Raw genomic sequence first — 24,600 nt, 5'->3', positions numbered from 1 at the left:
TAGAGTTTTATTTTTTTGGAGACAGAAAGAGTAGCACAGCACAGTTAAATTTACTGTGAATAAGTCAGACTGCATAAACATGCAAAAACCACTAACCTGAAGACTGGAGATGCTGAGACCTGATACAGAACAGTGCTGTTTTTAGAACTGTCGAGAACAACACAGTAATACATCTTGGCATTTTCTCCTGTGCATACTGTAGCTTTCCCTTCATTTCTTTTCTTTTTTCCCTGCTTTTCCTTTTTCTTGCCCTTTGCTTGTCAGTAAGGCTGCTTTCACAGATGTCCTAGCTAGCAGGTTTGTTGCTCTCAGTGGTGCTCTGTCAGAAGCAGCAGTTTGTCAGCATACTATCCATTACAGGAGTCAGTATTCATTACTAAATTGGAATGTCAAGCCCAGATATAATTAGGTTGTTGAAATAAAAACCTGAAATTATGGCCTAATTCACACAGGGTGCTAATAAATACCTGTCCTGTTCATTGACCTCATTAGAAGCTCTGAACTATTTGGAGTCCATATCAAATTCAGAACACTGCAAACTTAGAAAGTTTCCATAACCTAAATTATAAAGATATACTAAATAAGTCATGTAAGCATCAAATATCTGGGGGGAAACATGGCTCTGGAAAAAAAAAAAAAAAAAAAAGAAAAAAATCAACAAAATGATTAATTCTGCATTTAAAATAACTAACATTAAGTATTTATAGTACAAAAAAATCATCATTTCTACTCTCAAGGCTACTTACATTACAAAAGATAACACTAAATGTATTAAACTGTGTTTCATTAGTGTCATGATTAGACTAACAGACTGCTTTAAGCACGATCATTTTATAACACCATTTTATCATCCATCAATAATTAAGCCTAAATTATACGTACCCACAACATGAACTGAAGTAGATTACTGTGAGGAATGCAGAATCATATAATTATACCTCTTAACAGGGATTTCTTATAAATTAAAATTGGATTTTGAAGGAAATTACAACATAAAATCACATGTAGCTGTTCAGCATATGTCAAAGAAGAAGAATCTTAAAAAAGAAATGAAAAAAATAATATACTACATGGAGTCTTGTATTTTATTTTGGCATTTGTTTTCCTTTTAGAAGGGACCATCTCATATGTCAGTTATTCCAGAGAAAAAACACAAAATTTTTACCCATTCCAAAATTCCTTATTTGCATGAAAGAATATTAGTAAAATTAATACTGGTCACAGTTACATGAATAGTCCATAATATATAGTGGGTGAAGGGGAATTTAGCAAGTACTAGCTAGCCCAATGGAAGGATGGAGGCAAATTGCCTCTCTAGTATTTCATGGTCTGTGTGTCCAGTCATTCATTAATTAATTTTCCTTAATTTTCCTTCCTTTTCCTTAATTCATCATTTTTCAAGGAGTGGTGGAACAGTTAACTTCATTGCAGTTTTCGTCAGGGCAATCTCTTTTCTGAGAACTATTCTGGCCTCTTTAAGGAGTACAAATCTCTGTATTGCAAATAAAAAAGTCTCTCATGGACATTTTTCCCATTAAATAACAATATATGGTTTCCATTCTGATTTGTGAAAATTATATTTCTGACTATATCTTCAAAAAGACAAGGTCTTCAACTCATGTGTGCAAACCTACTGCATGTATTTTCGCACAGATATTTCACATTTTATTACATTTTAGAAACAAGTTTAGCAATTCAAATTTATTCATAAAAGGATTGCCCCTATTCTCTTCATATGGATCACAGCAGAAACTAATGGAATATTATCTAGAAATTAGTCTTCCATGGTAGCCATATAGCCTGGCAAGTTTATCCTACATGAGTATCAGCAGCTGTTGTATCACAATACCTAACAGTAACTCCCTTTTTCCTACTGCTACAGCAACAGGGATATAATGAAATCACATGGCATCCTGCTCTGAAATTCTGAATAGGAATTGCAGCAAGAATTTGCTGTCACTGGCAAGTAAACCTTATTACAAGCTGATTTTCTTGGCTGAGACTCCACCTAAACTGCAGCATGTCTCAGCTGTGAAAACAATACGCCTTTCCTTCCCTTGCACGCAATACCACATTCTTTTGTTTATGAAGGCACAAAACCTGTCTGAAAGCCAGCTTGAGGCATCCTATTTCCTAGTAGGGCCACAGAGCTCCACAGGAAGCTGCAATTCCTTCTTAAGTTGTGAATAAGCAGGTTTTTGCTCTAGGCTTCCTCACAAATGAAAGTTAGTAAAATGAAGGTTATGTTAATATGTTACATATTCACATGCCTTCAATTACAGTTTGAATTCACATGTACTGAACATCAACTGTTGTCCATTTGCATCAAGAAAGAACCCTACACATTCATCTTATGGAAACCATGCTTTGAGGTCTATGCTGTTGTGTATTTGTATGGAGGGTGTAACCAGACTGAGCAGTGGTGGAAGAGCAGCCACTAGCATCTAGTCTGTGACTGCACATACATTTATGGGTGATATTTATTGTCTGCTGGGTATGAAACCCTCTGAAGTGTATCAAAACTGCTAGAAGTCTGAACAACAGAAACAACTGCTTACAAGGGAGCCATTAACACTTCCAACTGTTGAGTCATAACAATTTCTCCTACCTCTTTCCACTCACAGACTGTTTCAAGGAAAAGGGAACATCTAACTGAGACAGCTGCAGAGGAAACAGAAGAGTCTCCTGAACTGCTGCCATGCTGCAGAAATTGAAAATGGGGTCTTCTCTGGATTCCCCTCTACCTGAATGTGTGGGAATTGCCTTTTTATGCTGTCAACTCTCAAGAATGTGGGTGAGAAGCATAGGAACCCAAGACAGGCAGAGGGAATCTAAGCAAAATATTTTTCAACTGTGAAATGTAAAGCTCTCTCCCTGGAACATTAACTCATCCTCAGCGAGCACACACTGAAGGAAAATGAGCTTTTCAACTGAATCACAATTTCAATTTTAATGTTTTATACATACAGCCCGAAATCAAACCTTAATCAGAACTTAACTGATGGCAAAATCTAGCCTTCACTGAGTTCCATAAGAAGTTTTATGAAGTTTCAAGTTTTACATTAAAAAATGATGTTATACAAATACCTCACAGGAAGAGAATGAAATCTAGTTTTCTGGACTCATTTCTCTCGTATTCTGTAATAATAAAGCACTCAATGAAAGCAGAGGACATTATCTAAGAGTCTGATCGTGCAGAGCAGGAAAGACAGTTTGAAGTAATGCATACATGAAGTCCCACTGCTGTTCTGGATCCCCAGACTTACGTGACTTAAAAGATTGAAATTGATTATTCAAAGGAGACCAAGTTATGTATTAAGCATTGTCAGAAAACTTCTGTTCACAGAAATTTAATTAGATGTTAACACATGTTCAAAAAACACATTCAACTTGTTTCTAATTGAAACCTGAGCTCTTGCAACTAACTTTTACCTATTTAATTAATAGCTACCAATCAGATATGCATGCACTTGTGCCCCTATTATATTCACAGAGAAGTACTTAGTTTAGTTCAAAGATGTTACAACAGGTTTGTGGTAGAGATTTCTATTATCCAACTCCAAGGACTTGCACAGCCCTTAAGAACAGAAATACTGAAAGATGAAAAGCAAAATGTTTTACCACTATGCTGTTTAGTGGAAACAACTTCCAGATTGGTGAACCTGTTGGTTGAGACATAAAAGAGGCAAAACCAAAGCATCACCTAGTCCAAAATAAAAATAAAAACTCATAAACAAGTGCAGGAGTCTGGTTGACAAGAGAAGTGTATACGTGACCCTTACTGAGAGGGAGCCCACATCTCTCTTTTGATGTGCTCTGCCCTCAGTAGCAGTGCAGCTTACTGATATGAAAGGGGACAAGACACCCACAAAAGCTTATAGTTGTCCTATGAAATCTACAATCATTCTCCCTCTAAATGCTATATTTGATTATCAGGCTCTAGTGAACAACATTATGGAAAAACTGTTCAGCTTCCTAACATAAAAGAACCATTCTTCCTGGAGTGCCAGAGGAGAAAATGTAACTGCTGTGTCATTCTGTTTGACCTCCTAGAATGACTGAGCTCAGCAACTGAATACGAATGGGAAGAAGGGTGAAGGATTTCTGCCTTACACTCCTGCCAGGTGCACCTGGAGATGGAAGACAGACCTCTATAAATATAAAAAGAGGTCAGATACTATTTCCTGGTATTTTCTTTGACTTGTCTATTATTAATGGAAATTTTTTCCACCCTCATAAGCAGAGGGTTGGTTTTTTTTTTTCTTTTTAATACAAAATGTGACAAGAGACGAAAAGAATGGAATTCTATTTCCTTTCCTCTTCTATCTATTGGCACAACAGAAGAGTCATAACACAAGCAGACTTCTTGCCCAAATACAAGGGAGCATCTCTGCAAATTCAGCATGTGAAATGAAGAGGTTTTTCATTCTATTTCAGCAGAATGGTTTGTCTTCTAAACAGAAAAACCAGGAGCAGAAGTTGCAGCATAGCTCCTTTCTCTAAGAGTTTTTGTGGTGCACATGGTTTGAAATTATTATGGTAGGATTTGAAGATTTCTTCCAGTCTAAATGATTCTATGTGTGCCTGAAGCAAATCCTACCTACAAAAATTTTAGATAGAGAACCACAAAAGTGTGGCTGAGGGGGAGAAGGAAACATCTTTGAAATCAGTGTTAAAATTATCAGTACCATGCTGAGCAATGTTGCCTATGATACAAAATAATATATTTCTTCAGTTTGGGTTTATTGTTCAGACTACAGATCAAACAACAGTACCTCTAATGGTCTACAACGTGTTCCTGTCTCAGTGAGGAAAGGATAAAAATAACCCATAAAGTCTGAAGAAAGGGAGGGATGGAGGGAGAAAAGGAGAATAGCAGCTGCTCTGAAGCCCTTCTTCAGAAGGCTCAAAGCACACAAGGAGGACATGCCACTGGGGACAGAGGATTTACTTTTTTCATTGACTTTACTCCCACTTCAAGCTATATAAATACTTCAAAATACGAAATACACATGTCCCACTGGAAAATACTGTAGTACTGTATGTTCTACTGTCTATATAAACTTTGAAGTCAAGGTGCCACCATGCCCAATTCCCATTTTCCCACCCTCTTTTTAATGCACACCAGGAGACCATTGGCCTTCTTGGCCACAAGGGCACATTGCTGCCCATGGCTAACCTATTCCCAGAAAGGACACCCAGGTCCTTCTCTGCAAAGCTCCTCTCCAGCAGGTCAGCCCCCAACCTGTACTGACAGATGCAGTTTTTCCCCCCCAGGGTGCAAGACTCTATACCTCTATACTTTCTCTTGTTAAACCTCATCAAGTTCCTCCCTGCTCAATTCTCAAGTCTGTCCAGGTCTTGTTAAATGGTAGCACAGCCTTCTGGTGTGAAGGCCACTCCTCCCAGCTTTGTATCATCAGCAAAATTGCTGAAGATGGACTCTATACCTTTATCCAGGTCATTGATGAAGCTGTTGAACAAGACTGGATGCCAACTGCTTGCCTAAACCTGAGTCAGACTGACTAACTTGACTAATCCTAAACCAGAATTTCCTCTGGTTGTAGCATGTTCTTTCTTTACTTGTTACATAGAGTGGGCTTTAGAAAAAATACAAATTAAATTTTTACTTGCAGCCTTCAATTTATCACACCACTCTTCACACCAGGACACACAACTTTAAGCAGCTCAGCTTGGTTTCTATGATTGGCACTGGATCAAATGAATTTCCATATCATACGACCCCCCACACATAAGACTCCAGTCCTTCCTCTGCTTCAGTCTCCAAAGATGAAACTACTGATAAACCTATGCAGAGTGCTCTAAAATAAAAACCCTTAAAAAAAGATCTCTAAGAAAACTTTCACATAGGAGAAAGCCATCAGACTTTCCTACTTTTCATTTTAGGATGGAAACAGCCACAAAAACCTGCACAATTTGATATGGGAAGAAGTAGCTTCTGTCAAAAAAATGCTTTTATATGGTTGATTTGTTCACTAAAAAGAATGTGGTAAATTTAATTTTTTCTGTGGAGAGGATTATTTTTTTCAGTTATATTTTGTCTTTCAAAAGAAAATAATGCAACTCATGCAAGTTTTGCAAAAACACAATGCACCCTCATATGGGAGTTAGTAGAGATTTTGAATTGACACACTTCTCAAAATGGTTAAAAGGAATACACAATAAAGCAAAATGCATGCAACAAACTGTGCAGATTGGAGATTTTGCTTTGCTTCCTTAAATAATCAGTGCAAGACAGTTTCCAATGATTTGTGATTATACGAGGATATTGAGTTAATGCAGGCTTGTAAGGTCTCAATACATTATGACAGTGTTACTAGTGAAAAAAGAGGGAATAAGGGCTACCTCCTTCATCAGATGGCCTTGTTATCTCACTGCAGTAAGAAAAGGTAGGGTTCGTGTCAGAACCATCTGATTTATAATCTCCCAAACTTGTAGAATGTAAGTACTGCTTACTGTAGCGGCTCGCTCTTTCTACAAAGGTAGAAAGAAATAATATCACAGTAAATAGATTTCAGAAAAGAAAAGCACAATAACAGCAAGAACAACTACTGCTAACACTGATATTCGTACATTGATAGTGTTTAAATTAGACAAAAATGAATTGTATAAAATTTTGTCTATATTTTTTAACATTATTAGTTCAGAAAGTTGCTTCAAAATCAGATATAATTAAGTTTGTTCTCTTGTTTAAAAGAATAGCTGAAATGGTAGGGTACTCAAAAAAAATAAGAGATGAAGCATATGAAAATTTCCAGTGGAAAATCAAAAAGTTCCTTAATTCCTGTATTCATATAAGTGCATGTAGAATGCTACTGCAAGACATGTAACTGATATTTAGGGTTCCACTTTCAGTGGCAAAGAAGATAAATGTGCAAAGCTAAGCTTTCAAAATAAATATATTTTAAAAACAAATAAAAAAACCTGTTGAGCCAATACATTTTTGCCTATTACATTAACTTCCCTACTTTTCCATCTACCCTTAAATTATAAACAATGATAAATTATAATCCTCGGAAATACAAACAATAGCATAAGAAATAATATTGTGCTACATAAGCAAAATTTGCATAGAAAAAAAAAAAAATCAATCTCATTAATATGCCAACCTTTTATATCTCTAAAATTGTAGTGATGTCCAGCTATTTCAAAATCTTACATATTATAAGGACTAAGAAGATCAATGTTTTTTTAAGGGACTATTCCTAACTATGAGTAGGTATGAGTAATTGTTGTTTAGGAAGGATTTCTTTCATTATTTCTTATCTGAACATGTGATTATGGCTGAAATTCCTAGAACGTATTTCTATAAAGCACTCATACACACACACACACACACACACACACACACACATATGCGAAAACAAAGCATACATATTAAATGGATGGCTGGCATATTGACATGAAAATTTCCTGTATCAGCTTTGTTTCATAAACACAATTTAAATTTAAAAAAAAAATTAAAAAATGTGGATTTGGTGAAAAGTCAGGATATAAGCAATACCAGAAAGCATATGCAGACTCCTAGACTGAATATTGTCCTCCAGAGGATCAATGTCGAAGATGGAGCCGGGATCTGTGCGCCAAACCTTAAGATCTTTCCCCAAAGCACAGAAGTGATAGGACAGACAAACAATAAAGGAAGTAAAAGTATGGAAGCAGTGAGTTTTAACATTCATCTAAAAATTAACTAAAACATCTCGATGTTCACCTGCAAGGACTTTAAAAAATTAATTTCCAGCTTAAACTACTAGTTGTATCTATTTTAAGAGTTGGCATTATTTAGAGACTTTTTCTCCATTTTTATTTTTCATTTTCTAAATACGGTATAGTATTTTCATAAGTCTAAATAAGTAAAAACACGCAAAATATCACATAATTGTGCTCTTTTACACAGGAAGAACAGAGTTATCAGAGCTACAAGATGATTTCTCCAGACCACCATCAGCATCCTTTGTCCACCTCTACAGTGAGACAATGCACATTATAAAGGTACAAGCCTAAGGTCAACTTTGCAAATTGGCCAAATAAGCAGAATCAAGGGTATACTTCATCTTATTCAAAATAAACTTCTAAAAGTTGCTCAAGTCATTTAAGATCAGAAGTATTTATTTCTCCTCACTAATATAAAAAAAATGAAGTAGAGTGTCAAATCCAGCTGTAGAAATCTATGTTTTAGACATCTACATTTGGGTAAGATGAAGGCCACTTCTGATCTTAAGTAGTAATTCTCCTTGTCTTTCAAACAGCTAAATTTCCAGGGATGTGGACTTAATGTTGATTCATTACCACAGTATTGAAAAGCATTGTTGAAATTCATTCAATTCAGTAACCTACAACTTTAATTCACACAAATAAATTATTAATATCTCTTGAAGTCTGAACAGGAATATTGAAAGAAAAAGAATCCATGAGAAAAAGAGTCCGAGCTCTACTTATAAACACAGCATAAAATGGAACACAGATTCAAGTGCGGTTTTCATAAATTTTTAACAAATAGTTAGTGTTGCACAAGAGGAAGCTTGTAACAAATGCATAATCAGCTCCAGTGTGACTACTCAATCTACTCACAGCAATCTGTAATATACATAATTCATTACTGCTATGCCAAAAAATACAATAATCATTTAATCTCTCAAAAGTCATTTAAAATAAATTTTTTATATTAACCATAATCACTTAAAGCATAAGTATTTCAGATCACACCCTTTTACTAGTGGTTTGTTTCTTGGGCAGACCTGTCTTTAAGATTTACTCAGATTTCCATGGGGAAATGGGAAAAATAACTGCTTGGTTATTTTGCCTATTTGAGTGGTAAAAAGCTAAATAATGGGTTGGTAGGTAAAACAGGACTATGGGAACCCCAAATATGTTGTGTTTCAAATGATTAATGGAAATGGAAAGAACAGTCAGAGCTAACGAAACAAATCCTATGGCCTTGGAATAGATTCGGGTTGTGTACATTATATATTATCTATTTTCACTCCTATAAGGTGAAGAATAATGCCAACAACTTTGTCTTGACAAAAGGTATAATCTTTTAGTAATGTACAATCTTTTGATGAACTATGTACAAGTCCTAATGATGATTAATTACACAACCACATACAATACCAACAGACTTGAGAGGGGTGGAAGAACTGGTATCTGCCTCTTTCTGTTTGCTCATGCCTTGATAAGTAAAAAATCTTAAAAAGTATGCTTCATGGCAGCATGAGTGCAGCAGCCACTGCTTTGTATTGATTTTATGTGTCTTTGTAATCTGAAATAACGTACAAAGAATCAGATCTTGGCAATTTGTAGCACTTAACAGTTTTAACATCCTGGTAATTTATGTCAATTTCAAATACCCTTAAACTCATGTGAGAATCATGAAGTCTCTTTTGTCACAGAGCCAGTGCTCAGATGGATTAATTTATCTTGATGGCTTTAGATGGCTTTAACGTGGCTAAAACTAGTGCCTATTTTCCTGAGCACAGGTATTAATTTTAGCAATCAGGCACTTGAAAAAGATTATTACAGCTTCACCGATTATACTTAAAAACCAACCAGATGAATTCTAACAGAGATACTTTTTCTAACTGGTTGAACTTCTATCAGCTACAAAAAAAACTCAAGCGTTAGAGTTGTTTTTTTGCAGTCTGCAGTTTTTTTTCCAGCTACCAAAGACATTCCAAGAACAGGAAGCATACTGCTGCTTTTTAAACAAGAGACTATAATTGCAGTCACTCTGAAAAAGCCTGAAGCTGAAATATCACTGGATATTAGGCTCTTAGGTTTGTCATGGCTTATTTCCCTTAAATGGTGCCACTATTTTTGCTGTTTTCGTAGGTACGGATAACTAAAAATTTTTGTCTGTTTCGATACAAAAATGTTCCAGGTTGATATACAGTAATAAAAATTACTAATATTTCAGTCACATAGCTCAAGAATTTCTCAGAGATGTTTTTAATCCTAATCTGTTTGTGTTAGCAAGCCTTCAGTTACTGAATACAAGATTACATTCATGAATCTCACTTTGGGATACAGCACAAATGCAATGCAGAAAAAGGTTTAAAATATGCACTGGAGTACACATTAAACTGCAATCTTGCAGGTGCTTCTCCTTCTCTCTTTGTCTGCGCCACCTCTAGCTATGGAAGTGAGTATTTTATCAGGTGTTTGGGTCTGTACATACGCTGATTTATCTGAACAAGTTGTTGCCCTAGATCCAGAATGTGTGGCTCTCTGAGATTTGCTATTGCAATAGTTTCTCTCCTAACACAAAACTAGTTTGCATCCTACACCCAAACTCCTGGTCTTATCTTAGATCACCTATTAGAACATCAGTTCTGAATTCTGGTTTCTGGCTCACTAGAGATCTACCAAGTTTTTAATGAGCTACATCTTATACTACTTAAAAAACTGTGTGAAATTCTAAAACAAGTAGTACATGGACTAATGTCAGCTCTAGAGAAATAACTTAGTGGTCTAAGGGGAAATCTGATCTGGTATGCAACATTTAAATCTTGGAGAACTACCACTTTAATCATTGTTTTTCTGTGCCAAATGAAGGAGTCAGAATTCAGAAACAAAGCAACAGTGAGTAACCATATTTATAAAGAAAACAACCTATAACTACTTCCCTAGAAGCTGCCATTGAACCACTGTTTCAACACAAGTTTCACTCTGAGAAAAGAGCGAAAATAAAATTTGAGAGCAATTTTTCTCCGTTGTAATGAAGAACATGAGCAAAGGCTTTCATCTTTCTCACAGTATTTAGGAAAGCAGTATTATTTAACAACTTACCAACGATTATTCCAGGTCTTCTATCCATTTCAACTATATGTGGGTGCACCCCTTTATATGCTGCATCACTTACAACTTGAGTGTTTTTCCGCACCCGCTCTGTTATAGGATCATCCACCACTGGGGTGAAGCCTCTGCCCTTTGTCTTCTCGAAATCTTCATGATATTTAACCTAGGAAAACAAGAGGAATCACATTTTTCCAAAGCAGCAATTAACAGCAATTGATTATTCTAGCCATACTTGTTTCTTTATGAGGCACTACATTCTCTCAGTATTTCACCACAACAGAACTGTTGTACACATGAGATACAAAAGATTTGGGCAGGCCATCCAGACTGCTTCCCTGACCTGATTTTCTGATATTATATTATCACTTTTTCATTTGTTTTGCATTGTCACCAAGACATTAATTCCAGCAGTAAAGCATCATCTTCTAGTCACAGAAACTACTAAAAACAACAGGAAAAGCCCTGAGGAGATCATCAGGTCCATATTCTTCTCTAAGTTAGGGTAGCTCTCTGGTGGTGTAAAAAACTACATCTATCAGTGAAAATGTTCCACTAGTAACAGCTTCAGAACTCAAGTACTTTCATTCGCTGAGAATTTTGATTATACACAAAGGTTCAAAAAACAAAAAGGAACTTTTTTGCTCCTTTGTTTTATCATATGATCATTGGCTTTAAACAAAAATATAAAATAAACATCAGAACAAACTGCATTTATTCTAAGAAATCTGCTTTAAAAAAAAAATCTAAAGAAATGGAAAACAAAGGCATTAAAGTAGAAAGTGTTATACAACAAAGTATTGGAACAAAACCAGTATTAGTAAGAGTTATAAAGGTGGCATCCCTGATTATATTTACTTTTTTTTTTTAATCTTTAATCATCAAAGATTTAAAAATGACAAACATTCTCACACAAGCGAATGCACACAAAACAACTCATTCCAGGAACAAAAGTCACACAGAAACCAGGAACATGCACAGGCACAAGGTGCAGTGTGTCACCAAATCCAGTCAAACTGTGTGATGCTCAAATGAGGATTTATTTTAAAGTAAGAAAAAAAAAAAGTAAAAATAAAAAAAAAAAAAAGGAACAGACATTTATCAGTTAGAAAACTGTTTATTAGTATTTTGAAAATGTTCATTACAGTCATATGCAGTTAGCAAACACTCCCTTAACAGGCATAAGAAGAAAATATTCCTTCCATATTTGAGCAGAGAGTTTCATTAGTTACCTATATTAATGGAAGGCAAAATCCAGTGGAAGTCAAGTGCCATTCCTTAGTATATTCTAGTTATAAGAAGAAGGACCCTACCATTGAGATGTTGTTTTGTGTTTCTTTGACATGCCTTAGCTCAGGTGTGTCTAGAATCATACTACGTCTACCTTTCATCTGCCTCTGATCACTGCTGTACTTCACCTGCAAAACAGCAACAACAGCACACATGAAGGTTTTGTTTACAGAAGGGATGGGGAGAACCACACTTTGCAATGGCGTTCTTTCCAAACCATAATGCCCAGGTTTCTTTCTTTATACTCATTTTCTAGTGACCTAATTTTGAAAAGGGAATACGGATGGGCGATTGTACTGTTAAGACCAAAGAGCATGTTTATTCCATCAACCAGCTAAAAACAAAAATAAAAAATAAAAAATAAAAAAGTTACCTGAAAGTTGAAACTCTTGACTTTTTACTTTCTTAACACCATAAGTGAAATAACTCTTTTACCAGCTGTTAACTGGTTATGAGTTAGGGTCAACGTAACAACCAAATACCACTGACTTGTCTTGGACAATTTTAAAGCATACATTTATGTCTGATGACAACCCAAGCAGACCCATATTCCATCTTCCGTCTACTTCCAGATAGGGATTAGCATAAGAACCTCTAGGTCTCTAGAGAATTCAAGAGTTACGAGCCAAGTATTGCTTTGGAAGCCTTCTTACTCCAGTTAGGCAGCTAGCCTTTGCTAGCTTTTGCTAGCTTTTGCTAGCAGCACAAAAGCAACGTCTGGAACAAGACTGAATGTGGTATACTGTTTTCAGTGAGAAAGTCAAAGAGAACATATGTGCTTTATGTAGCTTTAAGTACAAAATGTCACATTTCTCTTAATGAGCTTCTTCTGTGCTCATTTTACATACTTGTGCTAGAAATATAGATCCATGGTTAATTATCTGAGGGGGAAAAGAAAGAGGGAAAAAAAAATCCCACATTTAGAACTGTGAAACAGTAGAAGTAGTTGGTTTTCTTTGCCTAGTGAAGGCTTATGGTTTCTTCTAAATATAAATAACATTGTCTTTTAGTGTCATTCTTTCACTAATGGACTCTTAACTCCTACTTTGTACTGTAACCTAAGTACTGAATGTTAGTAAATATTTTAGAATTACCTATACAACTGCAGTCAAAGTATTGCTCCTCAGTTACGCAAATCTATTTCAATGTGCATTTGTAATGAGAGAATCAAGTCTATTTTCAAAATGTAGTGAATGTATTAGTAAATATATTGACCCCAGACCTTAAAAATGCAAAGATTGTCTAACTCCACTTTAAAACTACATATCAGCTAAGCACAGCATACCTACAAAAATATAAACTAAGGAGTAAATGCGCAAAAATACATACAAATGGGTTATTATTCAAACATTTAATTAAATGCCAATTTTTCTTAGTAAGAATATTCAGCATTTGAATGCTTTATAAAGTACTCTCTGAATAGAAGAGCTATGACCAGCATAGTTTTGTTTTCATCTATTGGTGATTAAAGCTCTTCTTCCTTAGTAAACACCATCATCTTTCTACATCATCTTTATGCTTTGTAAGAACAACCATAAGTCTTAATATTTTTGTTGCCCATTACTGCAGTCATGTATTCAAAGGATTTAAAAAAAAAAATTCAATGGATGATGCAGTTACATTTACTAAACATATCAAATTTAAATGCAAAAGCACATCCTTGTTATATACCTCGAGCGACTGAAAACATAAACAACAAAAAGAGCCAATCAACTTGCCGAGCTGATATTGTCTTGATTCTTCTTGACTCTCTCTATCTCTGGAGTGATGCTCACAGCAGTAGCTTTGCCAGGCTGCTCTCTGTAGTGAACCTATTAGTTAAAAGAATAAAATGGTATATACCATGTCAGCTAAAGCGACATCAAATTGTATTACATTAAAATGTGTGATTTAAAAGGTCATCCAGGAAACAAATGAAAAGCTGAAATACATTTGAAGTTTATTAAAGCTTATAAAACTTGGTTTTTGAAGCAAAGTCTTGAATTCTTTCTGTTAAGTCTTCTTATTAATGCATTTATGTGAACAGGCACACAGATGCACACAATATCTCAACATTTACCACACTGATCTTTGGCAGTACAGAGAAATATCTTCTATTTGGAATGGAGTAAACCACAAATAATGTAATAAACTCACACTGAGCAAATGAAAAACCTGAATTTCAGCAGCAAACACTGTAAATGTGTATTTCTCCACACACAAAAATTCCATAAGGATATGATTCATGTTTTAACTTACATAGTCTACATATTCAGCCACACTAATATGGATGCTGATGGAAGTCTCACTAAGGAGAAAGGCTCATCAACGGGGTACAACTTCTGCAAGAATGCAACTGCATACTCAAAAATCTCCTACCTTCTTCCACATGCTCCTACAAACAGAATAACTTTCTAATATTTTCTTCAGCCATTAAGCAAAATCTGATAGGAAATTTAGAGAGGAGCCAGCCTCTTGCAAGCAGGAGAGAAGTGGATTTTGAGTTTTACCCATTTAAAAAAAAAAAAAAAAGGAAAAAAAAAAAAAAAGCTGGATAAATATTCTATTAAAAAAAAAAATCCGTGAAGATTTCCTGCAAATATCCAAGACATTATAATAAAAAACTGCAGCCATTTCTTCAGTTGAGATGCAGTGTTTTAAATGCCATTTTCTGAACAGAAGAGTGGCTTTTCAAAACTGCTTCCTAAAAGAGGGTTTTCAAATAATTCCATTACTGAGTCTGCTAACTAAAGAAGAGGTACAGGTTCTGGAGACAAAACTTTATACTGATCCTGTACACCCAGCAATTATGCAAAGGAATAAATGAGAGAAACTTCCCATGCTGACATTCTCTTGATTCCTCTTGACTCTTTCAATCTCCGGAGTGACACTTACAGGTGTAGCTTTGTAGAGCTGCTCTTTATACTGAACCTAGTAAATACGGCAAAAGGTATTACACAAAGACTTCCAAGTGACAGGAGTACATCAATGCATTAGAAATCATTACAGAGCACACTACATTTGGCTGGAAAATATCATTCCTTAGTAAACACCATCATCTTTCTACCACAATACTTAAGACTCACACTACTTTTTCTGTTTCTGTAATTTTTCTGTTTCAAAGGTAAACAACTGATGTTTCAATAGGAATGTTTCACTCTGTTAGTTAAAGTGCAGGGCTAAGGAGTTAACATCTTAATTATTAATTGACTAAATTAGTCTTTGTGGACAAACAGAAACCAGCACAAACATTACACACATATTCACTGAGGCTACGACACACAATAAAGATTGCAAACAGTGAAAACAGGGCACACATTGCTTATATTCTTCTGGTTTTCCTTGATTCTCCGTAGTTCAGGTGGATCAGAAATAGGAGTTGCATGCTGAATTTCTTCTTTGTATTTAACCTGCACAACAAATATTATGAAATATTAGCAACTCATAAAGGATATAGGCAAGTAATAAAACACAAGTTTTATAATTCATCCTTTGCATGCACCGCATAGCTAGACCAAACCTACCAGCACTACTGACATGAACAAGAAGAGATATATTTCATTTCTGAGACAGACTGCTGGGTCTCAGATAGGTCTTATTTGATAAGATATAGATAAAGGCATAAAACAAGCCTGGTATCCTAAAACTGTTATGGCATGAATATACATCACATCAGAATGCAGCTATCTTCACGGTAATTGAGATGCCACATATACTACTTGGAGATTTGCATGACTTTGACAATGTCTTGGTCTTGTATTATCTTACTGGAGAATCTACCAGTCCATTCCAGAAACCAAATATTTCACAGATGTGATTCTGCAAGGGTAGAATGTGGAAGTGGCTTCAAAGTGGCTTCAAAGTCTGAAAACATGCACATTATGAAGAACACAGATGTTTGGATGGATTATGCTTTTGAAGACGCTGTCAGAGATTTAGTGATGTTTTTGCCACATCTCTTCTGAACAGTATGTTTGGATATGGTAGAATCTACAATTTGAAAGACACAAAGAACTAGAAGCACTTCTTCAATTATACACCACATGTATCAAAAATGGAACTCAATTTAACGAGAAAACACTGTGAGGTAACTGCACATGGTATTAAAAAGAAAGACATTATATTTTCTGTTTTTCCATATGCTATCCGACACAGTCATCTTGGACAAATTAGTGCAATGTCTTTTTCTTGCTGTCTGTTACTAAATATCTGTCCACTATTTGGTACATTATGCTTCAAATCCCTTTTTCACTGTAGCAAAACAATATCCAGAGTCCATGTCATTGTTCACAATATGGCATGCTGCTTTCTTTTTTAAAATGGTAAATACAACAGCAACATTCACAAAAATATTCAAAATTGTGTCTGCAGTGATACATGATAGAAGGAAATGTTTTTCATTAGCAAGATTCACGGAAGCAAAAGAATATTAAGAACAAGAGAACAGTATAATTAATCTATTTTTGCAGTTTTATATTTATGTAGTGTACAAAATTTATTCTTAACAAATTTTTAAGGCTGCAAAATCAAGCATTCAAAAGTCAGAAAACAACACAAGTTACTTCATCAATGTAACCTTATTTCTGCCTCTTATACAAATGTGTTCCACATTCAGCTTTTAATATACTTTGTTCTACTGTATACTTTTCGTCTTCATGTGCCCAGTAACCTTCTTTATGAACAAAAAACTGTTTCTCTCAAGAGAATTCTGTTTCATTCCTTATATATAATCAATGATCCTTACTCAATGAGTAGCTCACATATGAATCAAGACTGCTTTGTCATACTTTTCTTTTTTTAAACTGTTTTAAGTTCCTACTCTGAAGACAGAATTTCTGATTTCCTCAGGAAATCACTACAGTTTCTCCTCACTAAAGTACATGACTTTTTGCACAAATTAGCTCCTCTACTATGCTCCGAAGGCAGGAGAAATAGAGCTGTGATAAGAGTACTATTTTTACTAGAGGAAAGACTTGTAGCAGCTACTCTGATAACATCATCTAAAAAACAAAAGATAATACTGCATCTGAATTCAAATGACAGCTCCCAGTGAACTGTACTGTGTTAATCAGGAAATCAAAGCAGGTTTGTCTCAGTGGGACTTTACAAAATCTAATAGTTAAGGATTGGATCACAAGGCCTATACACAGGAACTTGTATTCATGCTCTTGAGTACTGACTTTGTGACCTTAATAATACTCCCTGCACATACAAGCAATTTCTCATGGCTGAAAAATGTATTTACATTCCTTCTGTGCCTTTATCTAAGCCCCATGTTGTTTGTAGCAGTAGGCTTTAACATTTACATTGACTGTCCAAACCCATAAGAACAAGCGCAGTTTGTTACCTCTGTGGACACCAACATTAAAGAAATAGATAATATTTTGAATATTTGAATATTTTTTATCACAGATAAATGCTGGAAGGAAGCAAGGAAGTAAAGAGTCTAAGCAACCTCGGGTCCTGTTTCACCTCTGAAAGGATGCATCTATGCACAGGAGCACACCACTCTGCCTGTCTATCCCACCTTTGGCCTTTCTATTTTGGTCACAGCCAACGCCTTCTATACTTTCAATTCTTCATCCCTCATTTTTTTCCCACCTAAATCCACTTGAGCAAATACTACTTGCTAGATGGATTTCAACTCTCTTCTCTAAAGCCAATTTTACTTTTTTTTTAACACAGGCTATACAACTTGTTTTTCTGTGAACTTATTCTTGGAAGCCACTTTGGCTTAAATTAATAAATAAATGATTAAATAAATAAAACAAAAACAGCCCAAAGCTGTTCAGATCAGAAATGGAAAATTTCAGTCCTGACAGTTAAGTAAGAAGTATTAAACTGTTGAAAACAGCATCTTTTAATAGAGAGCATTAGGTAAGCTCAAAAATTGGCAGTGCTACTATTCCTTAAAATACTTCAAATTGTCCACAGCTTAAGTCTTAATCAGCCTTTTTGGTGCTAAGTGACATATCACAAGAGTTTCCTGATGAATTTCACACAAAAAAAAACACATCTACAGTCTTCTCCCCAAAAAACTTTCTTCCTCATGCTGCGTCCATCTTGCCAGTCCTCTAATATAAAGAAGTTAAAAAACAATCCTCTTAGTTATTTGTATATTCTTGGTTCAGATTCAGTTTCAGTCCACGGGTCTGATGTTTGCTTTTAAAGTTTTGTGAGCCACTAACTATTTATGAGGCTGTCTCATCCTTCCCTTTCATCACAACAGGTGAGATCAGCTCAACCACATTGGCTGCCATCACCTTGTTTTTCAGAAGAAGAAAACAGAGTGTTCTGAGATTTGCCTCCAATAGATGTCATCTGGAAGAATCTGATCACTTTCAGAACGTGATGCAATGGACTTTGTTGTTGTTGTTGCGTAATACATGATGACTGCTATTTTGGTCAGACTTTCTTATTTAATTGGGGTTTTTGCACTGCTGATGAGCATCAAATTCCATTAAAATCATCCAGCACAGCAGTTTTAAAGCTGTCCTAAATCCTGGCTAAATTCAAAGATACGTGTAAGATATTTAGATCTAAAAGAGTGAAAATTGGTGTAATTTGTTTTTTTTACTTTTGGGCTCCTGTAAATTACATCATACAGTTTCCCTTTTACTGACAAATAGTTTAAAAATTTATTTCATGCTGCCTTTAAATTTGACATACTTTCACTTTAATAATTACTGTACAAAACCTAAGTAATCATAAGTACACTACATAGGCTAGCACAGCAAAAGGCATGCTACTAAACCACTATTACTAAAGTCACAACCACATTTTGTATTTCTCTTGATACACTTTTGTTCAAGTGCAGTTACCAGCATACTGATCTACCTTTCATCACCACTGTTTAGACTTTGTGAAAAAGCAAAAGCTGTCTCAGCTTGAGCACTCGAGTGCTACGCGCAACGCACAAGAGCATTCTTCTATTTCACTCTAAAACGTATCCAGTGAAAAATATGAGTATGATTTCTCCTAGTAAAACCTCTGTCTGTGCGTGGGTAGGTGTGGGTGTGACTACTCTCAAACTAAACTGCTCAGGGAACTAGAAATTAAGTTTAAGACATCAGCTTATCAGCACACATAGAGGCATAAATTCTCAACCTTCTCACAAGATTTGAGATGAGCATTCATTTCTTTCTTCTTGAAATATAAATGGTACCAAATCCTGTGTAATACATGCAGACTCAACAAAATCTTTAAAGATTTTCATTTTTGTCATGTGATTTATGACTGCAGTTCAGTCTGGCATATCAGTCAATACAGTTTGCATTTCTCACTCTTTAAAGACAAAACTCTTTCCTCAAATGGCTTTCTTCCTATATTTAATAATCATTCAGTTTGAAATTCTACCTTTGGACTCAGAAAAACTATGCTAGAATGGAGCTTTATATTTGAAATCCAGTGAAATAGTAATGGAATGAGATACATGACACGAAGACATAGAATTTTTAGTAAAGAAAATGAAAAAAAAAATCTGACCACTGCTTACTCACATAAGAATAATCACTGTTAATAATACTCACCGAACTAATATTCTGCTGATTTTTCTTTACTCTTTCAATCTCTGGAGTCTCTTTAACAGCTGTGCCAGCTCCTACCACCTTCTTATAAAACACCTTTATTTCCCAAAAAGAAAAAGTAATTATTAGAATGATAGCATTACAAGTACAAGTTTTCATAAAAGGACTGGGCAATTTTCCAAGTTTCAAATTGGTCTGATGACAAATCTTGCTAAGAAAGCAAATACTTCAATTTTTTATAAATCAGACCAATTAGCAATAACTATAATAATATTTTATTTGTTTTCAACTGTAAACCAGACAAGCTATTATTACCCTTCAGACTCACTTCAAATATGTGCAAGCATTTGTAATGACAGTTTATACTTTCAAAATAATATTAAAATTTAAATCAGCGTTAATGAACATTTAAAAATGCAACTTTATGCTTGAGCAATCTCACTGATTTCAGTATAATTGAAAATGCGTGTACATGCAAGATTTTAATTTTGGGTTTAATCTTCAGATTTTAAAATCCTTTGAGATGTTAATAGATATTATTACTTCTAATTTAACAAAATAGAAAATGACATATTTGTGACTAAATAACCCGGGGAGCCAGAGCTACAATCCAAGTCATGCAATCTTTGTCTTCTGCATTCAAGCCAGAAGGCTGTGAACTGTATCTAAAAACTCTGTTCTGAAAAGTCACACAAGCAGTTTATACAAGGAATGCTGTGGAAGTAAAGTCGCCTATTTTATTGTGTTGGCCCACAATGTCAGAGGCTAATGTTGGTGGTAAGGCAGCCAAGGTTAAACCTTCCCACCAGTATTCTGTTCCATTTTGTTGTTGAATGACAGATGGTAACAGAGGGGCAGTCTGACAAAATGGCATTCAACATGGAAATGTGTATGGAGCAAAGAGGTAGAATTGAATTCCTTCATACCGAGCAAACTGCACCCACTGATGCTCCAAAGAATGGATGTGAACACAGTGGTGGGTGGTGCTTTTCAGCAGTGGCATCAATACTGGTTAACCATGCACAGCTGTCACAACAAAGTACACATGCAAAGTTTGCACCAGGTAGATCATATGAATGATCACACAGCAACAAAAAGAAACTCGTATGCAAGTTTGTTAGGACCTAGTTAGGACCTACTGAACCAATTTGAAGCTGAAGGTAACAGTTCCCTGGATTGCTTCATTACCAGTGAAGAGACTGGTGTCACCACCATGACCTGGTGTCAAAACAGCAGTCCATAGAGTGGCAACATGTGAACTCTTCACTGAAGGGGAATTATTCAAGACACAGCCCTTAGAAGGTAAAGTGATGTCTTTTGGGATAGGAAACCAACAATCCTTCTGAATTTCCTGGAACCCAGAAAAAACCATTAACTCTGACTGCTGCATCGTGAAGCCAATTCAGCTGAAGGCCAACAGTTCCATAGTTGGACCAGAGAGGAAGACAACCTTCCTCTTGCAACACATTAATGTTAGAGCCCATACCAGTTTGAAGACTGTGGAGTACATTGCCAATCCTTGGTGCTCTGTCCTACCACACCCACTATATAGCCCAGATTTGGTGTCTTTTGACTTCCAAGTCTTCAGACTGCATAAGCAACATTTCCCTATCAACTATGCCATCAGAGCAGATGTGATATAGTGGGTCACCTCCATTGGTGCAAATTTTTACAAGTGCAGCATCACTTGCTCACCATAGGTCAAAATGCATAGCTAATGGTGGAATGACTATGCTGAAAAATAGTGCTTTGTAGCTAAGAATTTATTCAAATAGCTTTATTGTGCTCTTTGCATTTGTTGCAGTTTCTGTGGAAATAAATAGAGGCATTACTTTCAGAGCAACCTATGTGAAATTCTCCTCCTTATTTCAATCGTTTCAAAGAAGTATAAAATAAAAGCACATCAGTAGAACCAGTCGTTTAAATTTACTGAAGGAGACAGTAAATAACTGCTTCACAAATTCCAAATGTGGATATAATTTAAATAACCATGAAGCACCAGTTCAGACGGAAAAACTCCTGAAGTTTTATTTTTATTTCAGCATTTGTTGTCACAGATGTTACCATTCCAATAAGTATTTCCAGACTAGCAGTTTAAAAAGAAGTCTGGTCCTGGCAGTTGTAAAATAAATCTTTACCATTTAGCATTTCTATTTTCATGAACTAAGGTTTATTCTACTTCAAAATTTTACTTCTCTCAAACATTAAACCATGAAACATTCTGACCATAAACTAGGGTGACAGTACTGGTGAGTTTTCTAGTGGAGAATTAAGTATATGAGTACATTTTCAGATACTCAGAAAACCGTTAGCAATTGAAAATTTTCTTTTATCACATAAGAGCAAAATCAGCTCAGAGGAAGAGTTTGAAAAATATTTTGCACATGCATATCAGTACAAGGTATAAAGATTGAAACTGTGGACTAAAGTAAGCAGTTCAGATTTTTCATACTCCACTGATAACTTATTCCCCCTCCTCCCTACCCTTGCACCATATGTATGTTCAACTCTCTTCTCCACTCTACATCCTAAATCATGGCTTGAGCTAACAAGCCACACAATGTGACCTATGGAATATTCAGGGACATCATTATACCATTATAATCTCTTCTCTGCCAGCAATGCAGACTTATCAAAAAATCAAACAAGCACCTAGCTTTCTTTCCAATATTACTTTGGTTTTGTTTGAAAGAGGATGAGTTGAATTTTTTCTATAGTGCTAGTCTATGGGGCACCCATAGCCATTGTGGACTAAAGCCCCAGCTTATAGCTGCCATTTATTCCAAGGTGGGAAGCCTTCCCATCTCTTGAGGCCCTATATAGGGATCTGGACAGGCTGGATAGCTAGGCTGAAGCCAATGGGGTGAGGTTCAACAAGACCAAATGCCAGGTCCTGCATTTTGGCCACAACAACCCCAAGTAATACTACAGGCTTGAGGCAGAGTGGCTGGAAGACTGTGTAGAGGAATTGGACGGGAGGGTATTGATTGATGCTCAGTTGAACATGAGCCAGCAGTGTGCCCAGGTGGCCAATAAGGCCAATGGCATCTTGGCTTGCATCAGAAACAGTGCTGCCAGCAGGAACAGGGCAGTGATTTTCCCCCTTCACTCAGCTCTAGTGAGGCCGCACCTCAAATACTTTGTCCAGTTTTGGGCCCCTCACAGCAAGAAAGACATTGAGGCCCTGGAGCGGGTTCAAAGGAGGGCGACACAGCTGGTGAGGGGTCTGGAGCACAGGGCTGATGAGGAGCAGCTGAAGAAGCTGTGATTGTTCAGTCTGGAGAAGAGGAGGCTCAGGGGAGACCTCATTGCTCTCTACAACTTCCTGAAGGGAGGTTGTAGTGAGCTGGGGGTCAGCCTCTTCTCTCGTGAAATTAGTGATAGGACCAGAGGGAGTGGCTTCAAGCTGCACCAGGGGAGATTCAGGCTAGACGTTAGGAAATACTACTTCTCTGAAAGAGTGGTCAAGCACTGGGATAGGCTGCCCAGGGAGGTGGTGGAGTCACCAACCCTGGAGGCGTTCAAGGAACATTTGGACGTTGTGTAGAGGGACATGGTTGGTAAGTACTATTGGTGATTGGTGGACGGTTGGACTGGATGGTCTTGTAGGTCTTTTCCAACCTTGGTGTTTCTGTGATTCTGTAATTCTGTAAAGTACACTTTTCTCCCCTACCAGGGAGGCAGTGATAAAAAATATTAGAGTAAGAATTTTTTCTATAGAAGAGAAGACTAAATAGTAAAAATCCTATTGTAAATAATCTATCAAATGAGCTAGTGAGCTATAAGCAGCACTGATTTTATCTGCAGAGCTAGCCATCTTTTTTTGGTCTCATAAAACAGGAAAGTACTTGAGATGAAATAAAAAAATCAGAAGCCAATTAAGCGTCATTAACTTTTTCTACATAGAGGTGTTCCTTTAAGTTAGTAAAAACTTACCTTTATAATCTAATTTGTCCAAAATGTAGAAATATTAGAATGAAGAGAAAGAAACTAAATTCTCTCTTCAGTCTCACTTATGAACAGCTTTCTTACATTTGGAAGATCCACTTCAGGTACACAGAAATGCTGATCACAACACAACCTCAAAGACATAATGCTTTTATTTCATGTTATGCAGTACAATAACTACATAAATCCAAAAGAGTACTGTCAGTCTTGGCAGACTGGCCATACATTGCTGCAATGAGTTCAGATGCATCAAATGCTCTAAAAGGCTTAATTAAGTAGTGCATGGTTTTTACATGGCTGGTATCTGACTGTTAGTGAGCCCATTCTGCTTAGATCTGCTGACCTGAGAACTCAATCAAAAGCTATCAAACACTGAAGCAGAGAAGAAAGCAGATCAGTAGGGGCTAGCTGGGATACCCTCCATTACATGGGGTGTTGGTATAGGATGCCAGCAACAGCAGATACAGAGCTAATTGCCTTCACACCATGCAGCTAAGCACCATTCAAAACCAAGATGCAACAGGCTACAAGAAACTGGGGTCAGGGGGCCTGTCAGCAGCTTATATTAGGAAGATGTAGCTTTCAGCTGTTCTCATCCGAGGGAAGGAAAGGAGCCAATACCTAATGGCTGAAAGAGGTTGAAGGAGAAGTAGAGCAGTCCAGAACACCCTCAGAGTCTTCACTTCTTTCCCTTCAGGCTCTGAATTCCCTAAGGATGCCACGGTGATAATGAGAGCACCAGGAAATTGCCTCTTAGAGAAACTAATAGACCTTGTACTTGTAGTGGTGAAGCTGAGAGAAGCTCTAAAGAATTACATCTGTGTCAGATAACGCTAAAATTCTGGAGTTACTTAAATGCTTCTCTCTCAAATCATTGGCTTTACTAGTATTATTTAGTCTGCCAGAAAAACAAACACTAACTGGACAGTCTGTGGCTCTAAAGGCTAAATTTGCCCTCCATATTTTCTTCAGTTATATTAAAAGCAAAACCGGAATTACTAACAGCAGAGTCAATGGGCCCAAAGAGGAAATGGAACTGAAC

General features: G+C 36.2%; 1 protein-coding gene across 6 annotated transcripts in view; it reads right to left on the bottom strand.

Moving 5' to 3' along the window:
- The window catches only part of NEBL (nebulette), a 238,228-nt gene that overhangs the window by 15,426 nt on the left and 198,202 nt on the right, over window positions 1-24,600 (bottom strand). For 2 of the 6 annotated variants that reach the window (XM_052692786.1, XM_052692783.1), the window contains 8 exons: window positions 19,614-19,706; window positions 15,402-15,494; window positions 14,924-15,015; window positions 13,824-13,917; window positions 12,129-12,233; window positions 10,810-10,981; window positions 7,526-7,618; window positions 6,367-6,495 (listed from right to left, as the gene is read on the bottom strand). In XM_052692786.1, coding sequence (XP_052548746.1) covers window positions 6,367-6,495; window positions 7,526-7,618; window positions 10,810-10,981; window positions 12,129-12,233; window positions 13,824-13,917; window positions 14,924-15,015; window positions 15,402-15,494; window positions 19,614-19,706 — 871 coding nt within the window. Of the gene's footprint in view, window positions 1-6,366; window positions 6,496-7,525; window positions 7,619-10,809; window positions 10,982-12,047; window positions 12,234-13,823; window positions 13,918-14,923; window positions 15,016-15,401; window positions 15,495-19,613; window positions 19,707-24,600 lie in introns of those variants that run through there. The other 4 variants (XM_052692785.1, XR_008208966.1, XM_052692787.1 and 1 more) reach the window with 4 other exon arrangements.

This window comes from Tympanuchus pallidicinctus, unplaced genomic scaffold (genome assembly GCF_026119805.1).
Source record: "Tympanuchus pallidicinctus isolate F22 unplaced genomic scaffold, pur_lepc_1.0 scaffold3, whole genome shotgun sequence".
NCBI classification, from domain to species: Eukaryota; Metazoa; Chordata; class Aves; order Galliformes; family Phasianidae; genus Tympanuchus; species Tympanuchus pallidicinctus.
The sequence above is the reverse complement of the archived record's forward strand: the minus strand, read 5'-3'. Positions and strand labels throughout refer to the sequence as shown.